Source organism: Engystomops pustulosus, chromosome 6, assembly GCF_040894005.1.
Source record: "Engystomops pustulosus chromosome 6, aEngPut4.maternal, whole genome shotgun sequence".
NCBI lineage: Eukaryota > Metazoa > Chordata > Amphibia > Anura > Leptodactylidae > Engystomops > Engystomops pustulosus.
Window position 1 is genome coordinate 64,993,867 of NC_092416.1, and position 19,684 is coordinate 65,013,550.

Consider the following 19,684-nt stretch of genomic DNA (forward strand, 5'->3'; position numbering starts at 1 on the left):
AAACTGGCAAAGGCCATGTAAAGCGTACCCCTGCCAGTGCTGGACAAGCTGCCTGCTCACCTACTCTTCCTCGCTACTTGTCCCGCAGAAGTACGCCCTCTGCGGCAAGCGGTGTCAGATGGGAAAGACTGTTTCAGCTTGTGCACCAGGGCCTGCTGGTATTCATACATTCTCACACTCCTTTCCTCTACAGGGATGAGAGTGGAAAGATTTTGCTTGTACCGTGGGTCCAGGAGAGTGAATACCCAGTAATCGGTGCTGGAAAAAATTCTTCGAACTCGAGGGTCACGGGATAGGCAGCCCAGCATGAAATCTGCCATATATGCCAGAGTCCCAACGCGCAACAATTCACTCCCCTCACTGGCCTGACTCTCCATTTCCTCCTCCTCCTCCAACTCCTCTTTTTCTGCCCATACACGCTGAACAGATAAGGACTGAGCAATGGCCCCCTCTTCTGTCTCGCCGACATTCTCCTCCTCTTCCTCCTCATCCTCCTCTACCTCCTCCGATACACGCGAGAAACAGACCAGAGAGTGCTCTGGCAATCAACAAGGGAATGTTCTTCCCCCGCCTCTTGTGACGAGCGCAAAGCTTCCGACTTCATGCTGACCAGAGAGTTTTTCAACAGGCCAAGCAGCGGGATGGTGAGGCTGATGATGGCGGCATCACCACTGACCATCTGTGTTGACGCCTCAAAGTTATTCAGCACCTGACAGATATCAGACATCCACGTCCACTGCTCATTGTAGACTCAGCAGTTTGAGCACCGCCTGCTGTCGCTTAGCGACGGCACTGCTGCTGCGCTTAGAGCTACCGACTGATGGCGCCATGCCCACGGATGTTAATTCGGAGGAGAAGGTGGAGGAGGGGTGGGAGGAGGAGGAGCCATAGTAGGCCTGAGAGACAATGACCGAGGTAGGTCCCGCATTCCTCGGCGTCGGCAGTATATGTGCGACCCCAGGGTCAGACTCGGTCCCAGCCTCCACCAAGTTAACCCAATGTGCCGTCAGCGATATATAGTGGCGCTGCCTGGCAGCACTGGTCCATGTGTCCTTGGTTAGGTGGACCTTGTCAGAAACGGCGTTGGTCAGGGCACGGATGATGTTGTCTGACACGTGCTAGTGGAGGGCTGGGATGGCACATCAGGAAAAGTCGTGGTGGCTGGGGACCGAATACCGAGGGGCAGCCCCCGCCATAAGGTTGCGAAAGGTGTTGTTCTCTACCAGCCTATAGGGCACCATCTCTAGCTCAGAAATTTGGAGATGTGGACGTTGAGGGCTTGGGCATATGGGTGGGTGGAACTGTTTTTCCTCTTGCTCTCCAGCATCTGGGGTATAGACAGCTGAACGCTGTGCATGGAGACATTGGTGGACGCTGTGGAGGATCGTGGAGGCAAAGTTGTGGTTTTTGAGTGGGAGGTGTTTGTGCCGGGGTCCTGGGCAGGGGGCTGACTAGCAGAGGCAGCAAATGACACAGGGGAAGGAGCAGTGGTGGGCCCGGCCGGAGGTGAACGGCCTTGGTTCCATTAAGTGAGGTGTTTAGCACTCATATGCCTGCGCATATTGGTGGTGGTTAAGCTAGTAGTGGAGGAACCCCTGCTGATCCTGGTGTGGCACAGGTAGCACACCACAGTCCGTCGGTCATCCAGTGTTTCTTTAAAGAACCTCCAGACTTCAGAAAATCTAGCCCTCGCCACGGGAGCTTCAGTAGTTGACACATTTGGCTCTGATGCACCAGCTCTGGCCCTGCCTCTGCGTCTGGCCACACCACTGCCTCTTCCAACCTGTTATGGTATAGGACTTGCCTCCGTCTCAGAAGCACTGTCTTCACCCAGCCTATCAACCCAGCTTGGGTCAGTCACCTCATCATCCTCCGATCCCTCAGTCTGCTCCCCCCTCGGACTTCCTGCCATGACAACAACTTCACCACTGTCTGACAACCGTGTCTCCTCATCGTCCGACACCTCTTTACACACTTCTTCCAATGTCATCATCACCCAAAAAGCTCAGCAGCAACCTGACAAGTGGTTTGTGACTCTGGGAAGGGTCCAGAAAACAGTTCCTCAGAGTATGCCGGATAAAATTCCAAATTTTCCTGAGAGGGGGCAGACTGGGGGGAAGGAGGTTGAGGTGGAGGAGTGCTCACCTGGGTAACATGGGTGGACTGCGTGGAACACTGACTGGTGGAAAAAACGCTTGAAGCATTGTCCGCAATCCACAACATCACCTGTTCGCACTGTTGTGGCCTCAACAGTGCTCTACCACGAGCCCAGTAAGTTGAGACATGAAGCTAGGGAGTGTAGCTCTACGGCGTTCCCCTGCTCCATCATCAGCAGGTAATGTCTCACCCCGCACAGGACCATGGTCTCTGAACCCTGCAGTAATTGGATGCCCACGCCCTCGTCCTCTACCCTTAGCCCTCAGGTTTAAGATTTTCCAAATTAAAGGCTCTTTTATAGAGAAAAGAGAAATAAAAACTGTAATTATTTTTTTTGTTTGTTTTATAAAACAAAATGTGCAGAAGAAATCAGACAGCAACCTCAGATGATGATTGCTATGGCTGGTTTCTTCTAACCAACACTGACAGCACACAAAAGGATTTACTTTAACTTTTGATAAACGCTAATGTAGCCCTAATAACGGCTGTTGGGTTCTTGGAGAATCACTCAGTAAGCTAATAAAACACCCTAACGCTATCCCTGACCAGCAGCAGCTCCATCCCTAACGACATCCAGGCAAAGAATGATCCGAGCAGCGTGGGCAGGCGCTAGTATATTCCGGGGTCACCTGATCAGGCCAGCCAACCACTGCTATCGACATGTAAGTGTACCACACGATGCTGGGTGTACTGCAGAGTCTCCTGGCTTCTGATTGGCTCTGTTTCTGGCCGCCAAAAGTCAAAACGCCGGGAGATACCATTTTCTCGAGCGGGCGAGATATTCGTCCGAGCAACGAGTATGCTCGCTCATCTCTATTCTTAACATTTTGTGTTTTTTAACTTTTTTACATTTATAGTACTCTTTGGGACTACAAAAGTGGTCTTTTAATAATAAGTTATTGTAGTGTGTTGGTGTTGTCACTGGTGCAATAAAACATTTTGTCTGGATCTACAAATATAAAATATACAGTTTCAACTTAAATACAAATTCAACTTATGAACAAACCTATGGAACCTATCTTGTATTTAACCCATTGACAGCCTGTAATTTGGTTTTTACAGATTTTAGTACTGTCAAATTGCGGTAGTATTGTATGATTAACCCCCTCTTATGTAGACAATCACCCTTCCAGAACCTTATTATAGTATTTATGAACATAAGGTCAAGGACAATTGCTCATGGACAGATCACATGACCCTCCATCTGTTACCACATTATGGTCAGAAATGGACAGGGAGCTTTAATTTACATATCAATAAAGTGGTTCTAAGCTTTTAGGGTGCGTTCACACGTTGCAGTTAAAACTGCATCGCAATCAGCTTTGAGGTGGTTTTAGGTGCAGTTTTGTCAATTGAACAGGTGAAAGACATGAACAGAACGAGTGAATGACATTTGTGGAGCAGGTTTCCCCTTCAAAATCAAATTCACTTGTTCAGTTCATGTCTTTCATCTGTTCAATTGACAAAACTGCACCTAAAACCACCTCAAAGCTGATTGCGATGCAGTTTTAACTGCAACGTGTGAACGCACCCTGAAATAGATGTAAATTGGTAAATTACCTTGTCCCCCCTCACACTTGCACAAACATAACAGAAATTGGGTGAAGTCGCTTACCGCTTTAAAGCATTAACACCCAAAATCAGATGAATCTCTGCAATTGTTACAGCAGGGTGTTAGCCCTGTGTTACACTTGAAATTTGCTATATGTGGTAGCTGCTCACCCTGTGCACTGGCACTTTGCACTAAGTCATGGATGACAACGCAATAAATGTACTGTACTACTAGTCTAGGGGTCAGTATATTTGATGTTTTGAAATGCATTTTTCCTACAGGTCATATTAAAGGAGAGATCATGATAGACCTCAGCAAGGGTTCCATGATTCATCATCTGTATTCAGCCTGTGAGTTTTTCAAACACATTATAGTTCTGAAGATCAAAGAGAGATGTATCATGGAGCTGAAGAGATGGGTGGACAGACGTACAGGGGCATTCGACTGGTGTCATGCTGCACAACTTCATGCAGAGATCGAACGAAACAGGTGAAATATTTGTCCAAATAGTAGAGGAACCCCCTTTTTAATTGCTGCTTCTGTACAATAATGTAAAGGCATATCTAGGATATCTATGAAATATTTATGCAGCGTCTTCTTTCAGTCCTATTTAATATGTGTTAATTTCAATAGTAGTGATGCCACTACTGAGCTTCTGTATACCCACAGAGACCAGTGATGATGGTTACTAGAGGAGCACCAGAGGAAGGAAAGTATAGATTGTTTCTTGTTTTTAAAGAACCCAGTGTCAAAATTCTATCCCCCTTATGCAGCGCCAGATTAAGGTTGGTGGGGGTCCCTGGGCACAAAATATGGTGGGGGCCCCCATTGAATGGAGTCCAGACAGGGAACAGCAATCACTATATACCACTCCCCAGTAATAACTTTATGCAGCCCCCCAATATTCACTATATACAGCTCCCCCAGCAATCACTATATACAGCTCCCCCAGGAAATCACTTTATACAGCTCCCCCAGCAATCACTATATACAGCTCCCCCAGCAATCGCTATATACAGCTCCCCCAGCAATCACTGTATACAGCTCCCTCAGCAATCACTATATACAGCTCCCCCAGCAATCACTATATACAGCTTCCACAGGCATCACTATATACAGCTCCCTCAGGCATTACTATATACAGCTCCCCCAGCAATCACTATATACAGCCCCCCCAGTAATCACTATGTATAGCTCAACAGCATTAGCTATATACAGTTCCCCTATAATAACTATATACAGCCTCCCTATAACTATATACAGTCGCCCTATAACTATATACAGTACCCCTACAATAACTATATACACCACCTATAATAACTATGCAGTACCCCTATAACTATATATACCCCCTATAATAACTATATGCAGTCCCCCTATAACAACTTTATACAGCCTCCCTATAATAACTATATACAGCCTCCCTAAGAAACCTTTTTTGTGGTGCACCTTTAACATAGGGCGTGTGACAAAATTCTGTTAGACTTTGCATAAAAAATCTGGCGCACGGTCCGATTGAGCACCGGAACGCCTCCTAATTTGTATTGCATGATGCCTAGTTAGGCTGCACCACAAAACCATCGCTTTGACACAATTGTGGTGCAGGCACTTCTTAAATACCTGTGTAGGCAGTTTGCACCTAAAAGAATGTGCAAAGTCCAACAGAAAACTGGCGCACAGCCTTCACTAAATGTACCCCATCGGGCCATGTTTGCACCTGTTTTCTCTCTGACTTTGCACTAGAAACAACGTGCAAACTGCTTGCACATGTATTTATAAAGTGTCTGCACCAGTTTTGTGTTGCATATGCACTGTGTCCGACAGAAAAAATGTGCACCAAAAGTGGCGTATTACTGCTTAGTCAGATCGTGCACCACCATTCTGTCTGACATGCACCATAATTGTAGAGCATGAACAAAGTGCAAAAAAAAAATGGTGCACATTTCCAGAGCAGTGCAGAGGGCGCCAGATTAATGAAGACCATGCATCAAAATTCAAGAATCTGGCACACCCTGCACACCACACAGGGAAACTGCACATAGTGCAGTTTTCAGTTTTTGCTAAATATGGACCATTATATCCACATACAGGGCCAGCACCTTCACTGGGCATACCCGGGCAAGTGCCAGGGCCCAGGGCTCCTGGGAACCCCACATGAAGCTGCACTTACGGGACAAATTCCTTATGGATTCCTTAACGACAAAGCCATTTTGTAGCTTAATGCTCAGCCCCATTTTTGTATTGTGACATGCTTTGCTTTATATGTCTATATCTTTTTAACAGTGTTACTTATCATAGCAATTCTGAGATTGTTTTCTTTTCCTCACATGTTTTTGCTTTTTGGCGGCCAGAAACAGAGCCAATCACATGCCAGGAGACTCTGCACTCCACCCAGCATGACGTGGTACCCTTACACGTCGATAGCAGTGGTTGGCTGGCCAGATCAGGTGACCCTGGGATAGACTAGCCGCTGCTCGGATCATTCTCTGTCTGGATGCCGCTAGGGAGAGAGCTGCTGCTGGTCAGGGAAAGCGTTAGGGTGTTCTATTAGCTTACTGTTAGGCAGGAGTGATTCTACAAGAACCCAACAGCCCTTCTTAGGGCTACAATAACGTTATACTTTTTTTTTTTTTTATTTGCAGCTAGTACCATATTGTGAGGAATTTGCAGGGGAACTTGCTACCGTTGTGTTTAGCTCTTAGTGACACACATATCCACCTCAAACACCAAAGTGGGAAAATTTATTAGGGGTTTGATTTCAATTAGGCACAGTCTGCCATTTACTTTTTATTTTACGTTTATTTTTTTCATAACTCAGCGTCATCTCATCTTGCATAGTAGTGTGCTTTCAAACTTAGCTAGAAAATAGCCATAGGAGAATCCAAACGGCTTACTTACGCCTACAGTAGCGTTATATATATTTGATTTCTGGTTGATCTGCTGGTGGCTGTACTTGCTGCAGTGCATCTACTAGCAAATTGTGAGCAATTTGTAGTGAGACTTGCGACCGCTGTGTTTAGCGCTTAGTGACGCACATATCCATCGCAAAGACCGAAGTGGGAAAATTTATTAGGGGTTGGATTTCAATTAGGCACAGTCTGCCATTTCCTTTTTTATTTTACGTTTATTTTTTTAATAACTCAGCGTCATCTCATCTGGCATAGTAGTGTGCTTTCATACTTGGCTAGAAAATAGCCATAGCAATAGGATAGCATCGTTTGGTTTTAAAAACTAAAAAACACAAAAAAAACCAAAAAACACAAAAAAAAGTAAAAAAAAAATTAAAGTTATAACTCTCATTTTCAAAATGTTTAACCCGAGGGCTAGGGGTAGAGGACGAGGGCGGGGACGTGGGCGTCCAACTACTGCAGGGGTCAGAGGCCGTGGTCCTGGGCGGGGTGAGACACCACCTGCTGATGAGGGAGCAGGGGAACGCCGCAGAGCTACACTCCCTAGGTTCATGTCTGAAGTTACTGGGACTCGTGGTAGAGCACTGTTGAGGCCAGAACAGTGCGAACAGGTGATGTTGTGGATTGCCGACAATGCTTCGAGCAATTTGTCCACCAGTCAGTCTTCCACGCAGTCCACCCATGTCACCGAAATCGCCACTCCTCCAGCTCCTGCACCTCAGCCTCCTCCCCCCCAGTCTGCCCCCTCCCAGGAAAATTTGGCATTTGAACCGGCATACTCTGAGGAACTGTTTTCTGGACCCTTCCCACACTCACAAACCACTTGTCCGGTTGCTGCTGAGCAATTTTCCGATGCCCAGGTTTTCCACCAGTCAGTCTGTGGGTGATGATGACCTTCTTGACGTAGTGGAAGAAGTGTGTAAAGAGGTGTCCGACGATGAGGAGACACGGTTGTCAGACAGTGGGGAAGTTGTTGTCAGGGCAGGAAGTCCGAGGGGGGAGCAGACTGAGGGATCGGAGGATGATGAGGTGACAGACCCAAGCTGGGTTGATAGGCCGGGTGAACACAGTGCTTCTGAGACGGAGGAGAGTCCTCGACCAGAACAGGTTGGAAGAGGCAGTGGTGGGGCCAGACGGAGAGGCAGGGCCAGAGCTGGTGCATCAGCACCAAATGTGTCAACTAGTGAAGCTCCCGTGGCGAGGGCTCCAGCGGCGAGGGCTAGATTTTCAGAAGTCTGGAGGTTCTTTAAGGAAACACCGGATGACCGACGGACTGTGGTGTGCAACATTTGCCAAACCAGGATCAGCAGGGGTTCCACCACTAATAGCTTAACTACCACCAGTATGCGCAGGCATATGAATGCTAAACACCCCACTCAGTGGCAACAAGCCCGTTCACCTCCGGCCGTGCACACCACTGCTCCTTCCCCTGTGTCAGCTGATAGTCAGCCCCCTGCCCAGGACCCTGCCACAAAAACCCCATCGTCGCCTCCACGATCCTCCACAGCATCCACCAGCGTTCAGCTCTCCATACCCCAGACGCTGGAGCGGAAACGCAAATATAGTGCAACCCACCCGCACGCCCAAGCCCTTAATGTCCACATCTCCAGATTGCTTAGCCTGGAGATGCTGCCCTATAGGCTAGTAGAGACCGAGGCCTTTCGCAACCTCATGGCGGCGGCCGCCCCTCGGTATTTGGTCCCCAGCCGCCACTACTTTTCCCGATGTGCCGTCCCAGCCCTGCACCAGCACGTGTCAGACAACATCATCCGTGCCCTGACCAACGCCGTTTCTGACAAGGTCCACCTGACCACGGACACGTGGACGAGTGCTGCCGGGCAGGGCCACTATATATCGCTGACGGCACATTGGGTTAACTTGGGTAACTAGGCTGGGACCGAGTCTGACCCTGCGGCTGGTCATATACTGCCGACGCCGAGGATTGCGGGGCCTACCTCGGTCCAGGTGTTTCAGGCCTACTATGCCTCCTCCTCCTCCCACCCCTCCTCCACCTCCTCCTCCGAACTACCATCCGTGGGCATGGCGCCATCAGTCGCTAGCTCTAGGCACAGCAGCAGTGCCGTCGCTAAGCGACAGCAGGCGGTGCTCAAACTGCTGAGCCTAGGCGATAAAAGGCACACCGCCCAAGAACTATTACAGGGCATCACGGCGCAGACTGATCTGTGGCTGGCACCGCTGAACCTGAAGCCAGGCATGGTTGTGTGTGACAACGGCCGTAACCTGGTGGCGGCTCTGCAACTCGGCAGACTGACACATGTGCCATGCCTGGCCCATGTGTTAAATCTGATAGTTCAGCGTTTCCTCAAGACATACCTCAATCTGTCTGATTTGCTCACGAAGGTGTGCCGCATCTGTGCGCATTTCAGGAAGTCCAGCACAGATGCTGCCACTCTCAGGGCAGCGCAGCACCGCCTCCAACTGCCCGCTCACCGACTGTTGTGCGACGTGCCCACGAGGTGGAATTCAACACTGACCATGTTATCCAGAGTTTACCAGCAGCGCCGAGCGATTGTAGACTGCCAGATGTCAACTTCCACCAGAACTGGTAGTCAGGTCAGTCAGCTTCCTCAAGTCTACAATGAGGAGTGGACGTGGATGTCTGATATCTGTCAGGTGCTGAGTAACTTTGAGGAGTCAACACAGATGGTCAGTGGCGATGCCGCCATCATCAGCCTCACCATCCCGCTGCTTGGCCTGTTGAAAAACTCTCTGGTCAGCATGAATTCGGAAGCTTTGCGCTCGTCACAAGAGACGGGGGAAGAAGATTCCCTTGTTGATAGCCAAAGCACCCTTAGCTCTGTTTCTCAGCACATATCGGAGGAGGTGGAGGTGGAGGAGGAAGAGGAGGAGAATGTTGGCGAGACACAAGAGGGGACCATTGCTGAGTCCTTCACTGTTCAGCGTGTATGGGCAGAAGAAGAGGAGTTGGAGGAGTTGGAGGAGGAGGAAATGGACAGTCAGGCCAGTGAGGGGAGTGAATTCTTACGCGTTGGTACTCTGGCGCATATGGCAGATTTCATGCTAGGCTGCCTATCCCGTGACCCTCGCGTTCAAAGAATTTATTCCAGCACCGATTACTGGGTGTTCACTCTCCTGGACCCACGGTACAAGCAAAATCTTTCCACTCTCATCCCTGTAGAGGAAAGGAGTGTGAGAATGTATGAATACCAGCAGGCCCTGGTGCACAAGCTGAAACAGTATTTCCCTTCTGACAGCGCTAGCGGCAGAGTGCGTAGTTCTGCGGGACAAGTAGCGAGGGAGAGTAGGCGAGCAGGCAGCTTGTCCAGCACTGGCAAGGGTACGCTTTACAAGGCTTTTGCCAGCTTTATGTCACCCCAGCAAGACACTGTCACCTGTCCCCAGTCTCGGCAGAGTAGGGCTGATCTTTACAGAAAGATGGTGAGGGAGTACGTAGCTGACCATACCATCGTCCTAAATGATCACACAGCTCCCTACAACTACTGGGTTTCAAAGCTGGACATGTGGCACGAACTGGCGCTGTACGCTTGGAGGTTCTTGCCTGCCCTGCCGCTAGCGTCTTGTCCGAGCGGGTTTTCAGTGCAGCTGGTGGCATCATCACCGATAAGCGTACACGCCTGTTGACTGACAGCGCTGACAGGCTGACGCTTATTAAGATGAATAAAGCCTGGATTTCTCATAATTTCCAATCTCCACCAGGTGAAGGAAGCTCAACCTGAATAATTTATCCACTCCTCCTCCTCCTCATTTTCCTCCTTCTCCTCCTCTTTGTACAGTAAAGCAGAGGAAACTGGCTATTTTTTGACAGGGCCCACTGGCTCTAGCTATAGTACTTTATGCATTTAATTTTTCTGGAGGGCCACCGACCCGGTCCTCTGTTTTAAACAATTTTTGGGAGTGCCACATACAGGCACTCAATCTATTCAATTTTTCTGGAGGGCCACCTACCTGCTCCTCTGGTTTGAAAACTTTTTTGGACTGCCACATACAGGCACTATCCAAATTAAATTGTCTCCATAGCAGCCTCCACACGTTGTCTCCATTGCTACCTCCAAAAGTTGTCCATATAGCTGCCTCCATACATCGTCCCTTTATCAAACGAGGTGTGTCAGGCAGAAATTTGGGTTGTTTTCATGGATTCCACATCAAAGTTGTTAACTTTGTCGCCACCCAGCTGTGTTATCCACAAAATATACTGGCAAACTTTTATCATTTACCAATATTATTTCAGCGCTTCTTGCGCATCTGTTTACATTCCCCTCACCCGCCATATCCTAAACTTATAAGAACGCTACTACACTTGATCTTATACAAAAGGTTCTTAGAAGTGCTGTTTGGGGAGTAGCCTAGAGACACGGGCTTGGATTGGCGAAAGCTCGCCTGGCAGCGGAGCGCCAGCTCCATGCCAAGATCCAACTAACATAGTTTTAACTGCAGCACCTTTAATCTACTACTCGTTCACTGCCTCCATACATGGCCCCCTTATCAAACGAGCTGTGTCAGGCAGAATTTTGGGTTGTTTTCATGGCTTCCATGTTAACTTTGTCGCCACCCTGCTGTGTAATCCACAAAATATACTGGCAAACTTTTATCATGTACCGATATTATTTGAGCGCTTCTTGCTCACCTCCTTTGGTTCCTCTCTGCCACCCATTGGTTTGAAGCCTGAGTCCATTTAGGGTATGTCGCCATGCCACTCTCTAGCCTGCCGCTGCTGCCGCTGCCTCTGCATGCCGTCCCCTATAGTGTCAGGGTCAATTATTGGATGTTTTAGATGCTATCTAGCCTCATTCGGTCACTCTGTCATGGCCATGCTGTTGCCCATAATTTTGGCATAATGGTGCGATTAAGCAGCCTCAGAGGCATCCATGCATGCTGCCCCTGCTGTTTCCTGTCCATTTCCGTGGTGTTTCCATCCTTTTCTGAGGTTCCCAGGTGTTTGGCCAAGCTTCCCTGTGCAGAGCCTTGGTCCCCTTGAAAAATGCTCGAGTCTCCCATTGACTTCAATGGGGCTCGTTATTCGAGACGAACACTCGAGCATCGGGAAAAGTTCGTCTCGAATAACGAGTACCCGAGCATTTTAGTGCTCGCTCATCTCTACTGATAAGTTTTGGTTTAAAAAAAAATAAATAAATTTTTGAAAAGTTTGCCTTTTTTGAAATTCAAAATCATCGCGTCTTCAGGCCCATATATTTACCACCTAAATAAGTTGCTGAAAAAAATTTCCCATATGTCTACTTTACATTTTCATAATTTTTGAAATGTCTAGATAATTTATTTTGATGTCATGAGGCTTACAAATTGAATATCGCTTTTCCTTATTTTCAGAATTGACTGACTATTTTGACTGACTATTATTAAATACTGTTTTGAATGAAATTCTAAATATTTAACTTTAAACCCCCCCCCCACCTATATAATCAATAATAATAATCAAATAAAGAGAAAACTCATCTTAAAATTTGTTATACAATTTCTTCTAAGTACAAAGACCTCCCACATGTGGCCTCTACTTTTATGGACGCACAGCGAGGCTCAGAAGAAAAGGAGGGCCTTGAGGGTGTGAGAATTTTAGTTTTCTCATTGGCTCCTTTTGTAGGCTTTAAAATTTTAACTTTTTCATTATTGGAATGACATTTTTTTGTGGGGTGAAATGCATTTTTGAGTGTTACCATTTTGGGTTTGGTATCTCCTATTGTTAAAAATTTATGATTTTTATTTTGAGGGCAAGAGTACTTTTTTTTTTAATTATTTTTTTTTTTTGGTTCACCATATAGCCTAACAATTATGTTATATTTATTCTATGGGTCAATACTATTATGGGGACACCATACTTCAATACATTTTTCTTATGTTGTACTAAATTTGCCAATAAAGCCCTAATGTGGGGAAAAATCTATCAATTTTGCATCGCCGTCTTCCGAGTGGCATAACTTTTTTACTTTTTGGCTATGGAGCTGGTTGATGGTTTGCTTTTTGCAGGACATGTTGTACTTTGGAACAGTATCAGTACCAGTATCATTGTGGAGTACATATGTTTTTTTTTATCACTTCTTATTGCATTTTTTGTGGGATTAAATGGGTAAAAAAAATTTGGCAGGTTTTTAAGTTTTTTTTACGGCGTTTATCATGCGGGTTCAATAATTATTTACTTTTATTCTACGGGTTGTTATGGACGCGGTGATGCTATATATGTGGGGTTTGTTTTATGATTTAAACTTTTTGTTCGTTATATGTTTCGGGGCCAGTTTTATTAATTTACTTTATTTTTTTATTGAATGACCCTTTTTTTAATTTTTTAATTTCTTCTACCATGGGACAAGCAATCATCTGATTGCTAGTTTGTGATAATACTTTGCAATACAGATGTATTGCAGGGTATTAGCTTTGTCAGCCTTTGCACATGCATAGGCATGCACGTCACAGACATCCTCTTACAGGCACTGCCTGCAGACAGCCCTGCGGTCCTGATCTTGCCTCAGGGCTGCCATAGGAACGATCGGCACCCCCAGAAGACGAAACAGGGGGGGGGGACGATCGTGGGGAAAAGACCCCAAAAGGCAGTTTAAATGCCGCAGTCACGCTGACTGCAGAATTTAGGGGGTTCAACACCCAGGATTGGAGCCCACTCTGATGGCGGGTGTTACACTGGGGTGTTGGCTGTTAGTTACAGCCAGCACCCCGTGTATCCTATCCCGATGCCGTCCCGGCTCCGATCTCGTCATCAGCTCTGCGTCGTATGCTGAGTGTTAAGTCACTGCGTAAACACTGCAACACAGTGCGTAAACAGGTTAACAACCTGTGCAGAGAATATAAAGATGAACACATATAGTACACATAATATACACATGAACACAAAAAGTAGACACATTGCTTCTAATGTTTACATGTACATACACAATATACAGCCATGGCCAAAAGTCTTGAGAATGACACAAATTTTATATTTTCAAATGATCTGTTGCACTCTGGTTTTTATTTGTTTTTTGTCAGATGCAATCATATTATGAGTAACAAAAGCTTTTATTGACAGTTAGAATGAGTTAATGCAGCAAGTCAATATTTGTAGTGTTGACCCTTCTTCTTCAGGACCTCTGCAATTCTCCCTGGCATGCTCTCAATCAACTTCTAGACCAAATCCTGACTGATAGCAGTCCATTCTTGCACAATCAGTGCTGCATTTTGCCACAATTTGTTGGTTTTTGTTTGTCCACCCGTCTCTTGATGATTGACCACAATCTGGGGAGTTTCCAGGCCATGGACCCGAAATCTCTATGTTTTGTTCCCTGAGCCATTTGGTTATTACCTTTGCTTTATGGCAAGGTGCTCCATCATGCTGGAAAAGGCATTGTTGATCACCAAACTGCTCTGCGGTTGGGAGAAGTTGCTCTTGGAGGACATTCTGCCACCATTCTTTATTAATGGATGTGTTTTTAGGCAAGACTATGAGAGAGCCGATTCCCTTGGCTGAGAAGCAACCACACACATGAATGGTTGCAGGATGCTTTACAGTTGGCATGATACAAGACTGGTGGTATCGGTCACCTTGTCTTCTCCGTACAAGCTGTTTTCCAGATGTTCCAAACAATTGGAAAGGGGATTCATCAGAGAAAATGACTTTACCCTAGTCCTCAGCAGTCCACTGCCTGTACCTTTTGCAGAATATCAATCTGTCCCTGATGTTTTTTCTGGAGAGAAGTGGCTTCTTTGCTGCCCTCCTTGACACCAGGTCTTGCTCCAAGAGTCTCCGCCTCACAGTGCGTGCAGATGCATTCACACCTGCCTGCTGCCATTCCTGAGCAAGCTCTGCACTTCTGGTAGCCCGAAGCTGAAACACTTTTAAGAGACGTCCTGGCGCTTGCTGGTCCTTTTTGGGCGCCCTGGAGCCTTTTATAGGCAAAGGTTGACTTTGCAATTAATTGCTGTTAAGCTGATCAGTCTTTATAACATTCTGGAGTATATGCAAATTGCCATTATAAAACCTGATGCAGGTATCATTTTCAAAACTTTTGGCCATGGCTGTTTACACTTTACATAAATATACTTACAAACAGAAGGGGCCAGTATCAGAAGAGAGCAGTGAGCACTAAATAGCTTAGCTCCTCCTCCTCCTTCTGTCCTGTCTATTCACAATTTTCTGTGCAAGAAGAGCCTGGCGTGGTAGGGGCAGTAGCTTGGGATGAAGCTCCAGCAACTGTTTAATGTATGAATCTGTTGAGTGTTTGATACCACAGAAAGAAGTTTAGAGTGAGGTAATACCAGCAAGGGGACCCAATTAAGTTGCCCAGTTTGCACCCACTTCACGCCGCTCCTGCCTGCCTCCCTCCACTACTGAGGTCTAGAAATAGAAAGCTGGTATGGATATGAGCCAGGAGCACACTACTCTTGTCCTTCATCTGGCTTAAGCAATGTGTCTAGTGCCCTCCGTTGTCTGCAGGAATCAAGGGGCAGATATTAAACGCTGATAGGTGAGGACCACCCCACCCTCGCTAATCACTATTGTTATGTTCCTGCTACAGACTGATGCTCTCCTATTATTGTTGACTTGGAAACATTAACTTTCTTAGTTTATTTTTCATTTCTTTCAGTGACCAGTTAGAAGATAAAGAAGGCAAAGTGAGATCCGCACTGCAACATGTTGTGAAATGTGACCTTGAGAAAGAAAATATGACAGAGCCAATAGATTTACCACTGGCTGATTGTATCATCACTGCTGTTCTTCTAGATTATATCAGCAAAGACCAAAATGATTACATCAGATATCTCAGGAAGTTCTCAAAGTTACTAAAACCTGGAGGACACTTAATATTAATAGGGGTTTTGGATGCAACATATTTGACAGTTGGTAAAGATAAGTTCCATATTCTCACATATGATGAGGATTTTGCCAGGAAATCTCTAGTTGGAGAAGGTTTTGTTATTGATCGCTGTGAGGTTAAAAAGAGAACAAATGTGAGTGATTTCATGGATTATAAGGCCCTCATATTCATTGCAGCTCACAAGGAGAAGTAGGTCCAAGTTATAGATATCCTTTGTTAAGATTGTAGATAATCCTTTCATTAAATATATTTTGTGCATTTTTAAAGATTACTCAATCCATATCTTCAATAGAATGCTCCAATATAAAGTAGTTGATAGGTAAATATCATACATTACGCACAAACTTTTAAGTAATATTTACAATAGAGCATGCTATACATTTTTTTGCAATTCAAGAGTGAAATTTGCTGTTACATCATAGTTGATCCAGTTATATTTTTACTTATATTTAAAAAAAAAAAGAAAAGAAAAAGAAGAAGCATATACTTATCATTTTAAAGGGAACCTATCACCACATTTGCACATATACAGCCAGTGACAAGTTCCTATAGAGCCATAATAACTGACTGACACCCTTCTTTTAGTTAAAAATTCTTTTGCTTACATCCACAGAAATCCTCCCCATGCCTTATGCCTCCTTACTGGTCATAGTTCATGACCAGTGTGACATCATCTCAGGTCCTTTAGCCTCTTCATAATAGCAAACTGTACCCCATGCATGTATCTGACCACATGAAGTCACAACAGCCTCCATGGTTGCTGTAACCACATACATGGTGTACAGTTTGCTATTCTTAGACGGCCGAAGGACCTGCGATGATGTCAATAGTCACATGTCATGAACGTAACACAAGGCACCGTGTAAAAAAAGTGACACAATATTTCCCATCTGTACATAGAGCTTTATATGTCTGTAGTTGAATATTAGCAGACGGTCCCTAAGTACAAGAGGGCAAGGCAGTGATTTGAAGAGACACAGAGCTGGTTTTTAAACTAGTATCTCTGACTCTTCTCATCTCAATTAAGGTACAGTGACTCACTGGCAGCTAATTTTAGGTGATATATGGAGGAATTGTAACCCTTTTTCAGCAGGCATTGTTAGTCAGGGAAGTAAAATCTGGTGACATGTCCTCTTTAAGCTTTATTCACTTTAGCTCATAGGATAGTTTCATCACACACAGTAGGTTAAACGTGACTAACCTCTTTTCACTTTAACTCACAGATTTTTGTCTCAGACATAAAAACTTTAATATACATTTACTAGAAGACAGTCTAGTAGACCAGGAGACGTGGAGGGGGCTGTAGGAGGGCGTGAACCCAATCGTAGGATGCCTTGGGTATCCTTTGTGCAAGGCAGAACAAGTGGAGCAGTGCAAGAGCTCTGCAAATTGACATCCCACAGTCCATTAGTATTTTAGTGTCTGCTGAAAGTGTCAGAAACAGACTCTATGAGGGTGGCATGAGGCTTAGTGTTGTACTTACAGCCCAACACCATGCAGGGTGATTGGCATTTGCCAGGGAACACCAGGATTTAACATTGCCCCCTGTGCTGGAGGTAACATATGGAGGTTTACACTGAGCACATGTGAAATGACCTGAATCAAATTGATCACATTTGGGACATCTTGTCTCATTCCACACACCAATGCCATGTTGCACCAGACTCTCTTGAGGCATTTCCACTGAAGTTGGATCAGCCTGAAATTTATTCTTTCCATTTGGTTTTGAGTATCATTCCTAATCCAGACCTCTGAATTTCGGTTTTCATTGATCATTTTTGTATTATTTTACTACGTTATTAATAATTACAATGGGAATAATTAATTTATTGAGACCTAGGATGTGGTATTTTAGTGTTTTAGAGCTGTGTATATTTAGACGGAGAAACACTTTTGAAAACTAACATTAACATTAATACAAAAAAAGTTAGTGTTCTAAATTTAAGATCTTGAATTCCTTTCTACTCAAGGGAGGTTATTTATCATTAGGTCAGCTCTTTGGGACAGTTTAATGTTTGTTTTTTGAATCTCTGCTGCTCATCAGATTCATTAAAGTTGCATTGTCCCGTTAATAAATCTTCTCATGCTCAACTTCCTGTCTGGGATTCTTTTTTTAAGAAAAGTCGCAAAAATGCATAAGAAGTCTAAGCACATATGCCAGCAGGGGAATGGAGTGACTATTCAACTTGTTAATACACTTATAGGATCTAGTATTTGCTGCAGTGCAATTTGCCACTGGGAGTCTCAGGTCAGTGACACACGTGGCATTTCTGTGGCGTTTTTACATTGCATTTTTGGTTTTCAAATAGGATTCTCGATTAAGTGTCTTTACTTGCATTTTCTACACTGCATTTCTGAAGGTCTGCGTTTGTGAGGTGCATTTTCCATCAGGTTTTTTAAAGTGGTTGGTTTTTTAAAAAATGGGTTGCGTTTTTGATATGCGTTTTGAAATGCATGCGATCACATGCAAAAACAGCAGGGGCACACAGATTCCAAGAGACACAAATGTGTTCAATAAAACAGATCAAGCATTGCGTTTTGAAAATGCAAATACAACTAAACATTTAAAAAAACATATTTTTTCAATGTAATCAAAACCACCAAAACCATCCTGAGATGGACTGCTGAAGCTCTATTTCCCATTTGGCTTTGATAGAAAGAATGGATGGATAGGACTTTTGAAGCAATGCAGAGTAAGTTATGCCTTTTTCCTTAATTTAGGAGCATTGAAGTGTTTTCATAGACAGATCCTTTAAGATTAGGCAGCTTGTTCAATCTTGAAATAACTAACATGCTGGGGTGTGCCCCTCTTGCAGGATCTGCTATTCTTTTAGATCCTAATGTCCTGGTTTTTGCAAAAGTGCGGTCAATTAGTACAAAAAGCGCACACAAATACCTAATTCTGAAGTCTTGTTGTCAGACAATATTGTCACAGCAATACTATGTGCAGTTTGCTGTGAATAGTGCATAGTGCGGCAGATTCATGATTTCTGGCGCACGGTGTTCATGAATCTGGCGCCCTCTGCACTGCTCCGACAGAGTGCACCACTTTTTTTTGGTGCACCTTTAACACAAGGTGTGTGACAAATTTCTGTCAGACCTTGCATGGTAAATCAGGCACACGGTCCGACATAAGACAGGAACACCCCCTTCAGTGCAGAATTTTGTGTTCCATGAAAAATAGTGCAGCCTCGCTACAAAATGGTGGCGTGCAAATGGGGAGCAGACAATTCTTAAATACCTGTGCATGCAGTTTGCACCTAAAAGCACAAGCAAAGTCTAACAGAAAACTGGCGCACATCCTTTAGTAAATGTGCCCCATTGTGTTCTCCTACCTACTTCCAAAAAGTGTGTTCTCTCAGTGAAAATAGCTCCCCTCCATTTTTGAATTTTCATTCCTATGATAAGATCTAACCAGAGGAGTTTAATATACGACTGACATACTAAGAACCCCTATTGTCGTTCACTATGGAGTCGGGTGGAAACTCAGCAACCCGTATCACTGAAGAAACCATTAATGAAAGAAACCGCAAGTTAGCGGAGGTTTTCAATGTGAACGCTGACAATATGGCACAAGACTTAGACTTGAGAAACAAACTCTTCAATCTGGAAAAGTTAATGCTTCAAGAACTGAGAACGTGGTGGGACCATAATTCTCTAAACTCTTACCTTCAAAGAGAAATGATACCACGAGGTCTCCGTATCAATAAAAGACCAACAACAATCTACAATGAAGAATTTCTCCAGAAATGGGACAAGACACTTTCGGACTGCTCCATTTCTTTAATAAAACTTATTGTACATGAAGAAGCTTCCAAATTAATTTCTTTGAAATCAGAAATTGAATCCCTAGAGAAATCTCTAGATACACTGGATATTCAAGAACATCTGAATACTATTCAAACCAAAGTTATGGAAACAGAACAAACCATCATGGAAACCAAAAAGAAAAAATTCCTGAGGAACTCAGAGGATTATTCGACTGGCCACATTTATACGAAAAGAAGACCCGAACCTATGACCCCACGCTCTATTCTAAAAAACAAAAATAAAAACAAAAGGAAATACAAGAAACATCGTGATGCCAAGGTTTCCTTTAGTTCATCTGAATTTGACTCTGACACTTCAATAGGAGATTCGGACAAATCCCGGGGGCCTAAGAGTCCCAAATCTTACTCCAATTCTTCAAAAAACGGGGGCGCAGAGGCGGCAAGAGACACAGGCGGTACCGCTTCAGTGAACAGGGA

General features: G+C 44.8%; 1 protein-coding gene across 4 annotated transcripts in view; it reads left to right on the top strand.

Moving 5' to 3' along the window:
- Positions 1-15,966, top strand: part of LOC140135199 (nicotinamide N-methyltransferase-like) — an 81,083-nt gene extending 65,117 nt beyond the window's left edge. For 2 of the 4 annotated variants that reach the window (XM_072156351.1, XM_072156352.1), the window contains 2 exons: positions 3,991-4,198; positions 15,207-15,966. In XM_072156351.1, coding sequence (XP_072012452.1) covers positions 3,991-4,198; positions 15,207-15,630 — 632 coding nt within the window. In that variant the 3' untranslated portion in view covers positions 15,631-15,966. The remainder of the gene's footprint in view (positions 1-3,990; positions 4,199-15,206) is intronic. The other 2 variants (XM_072156353.1, XM_072156355.1) reach the window with 1 other exon arrangement.
- Positions 15,967-19,684: the final 3,718 nt, after the last annotated feature.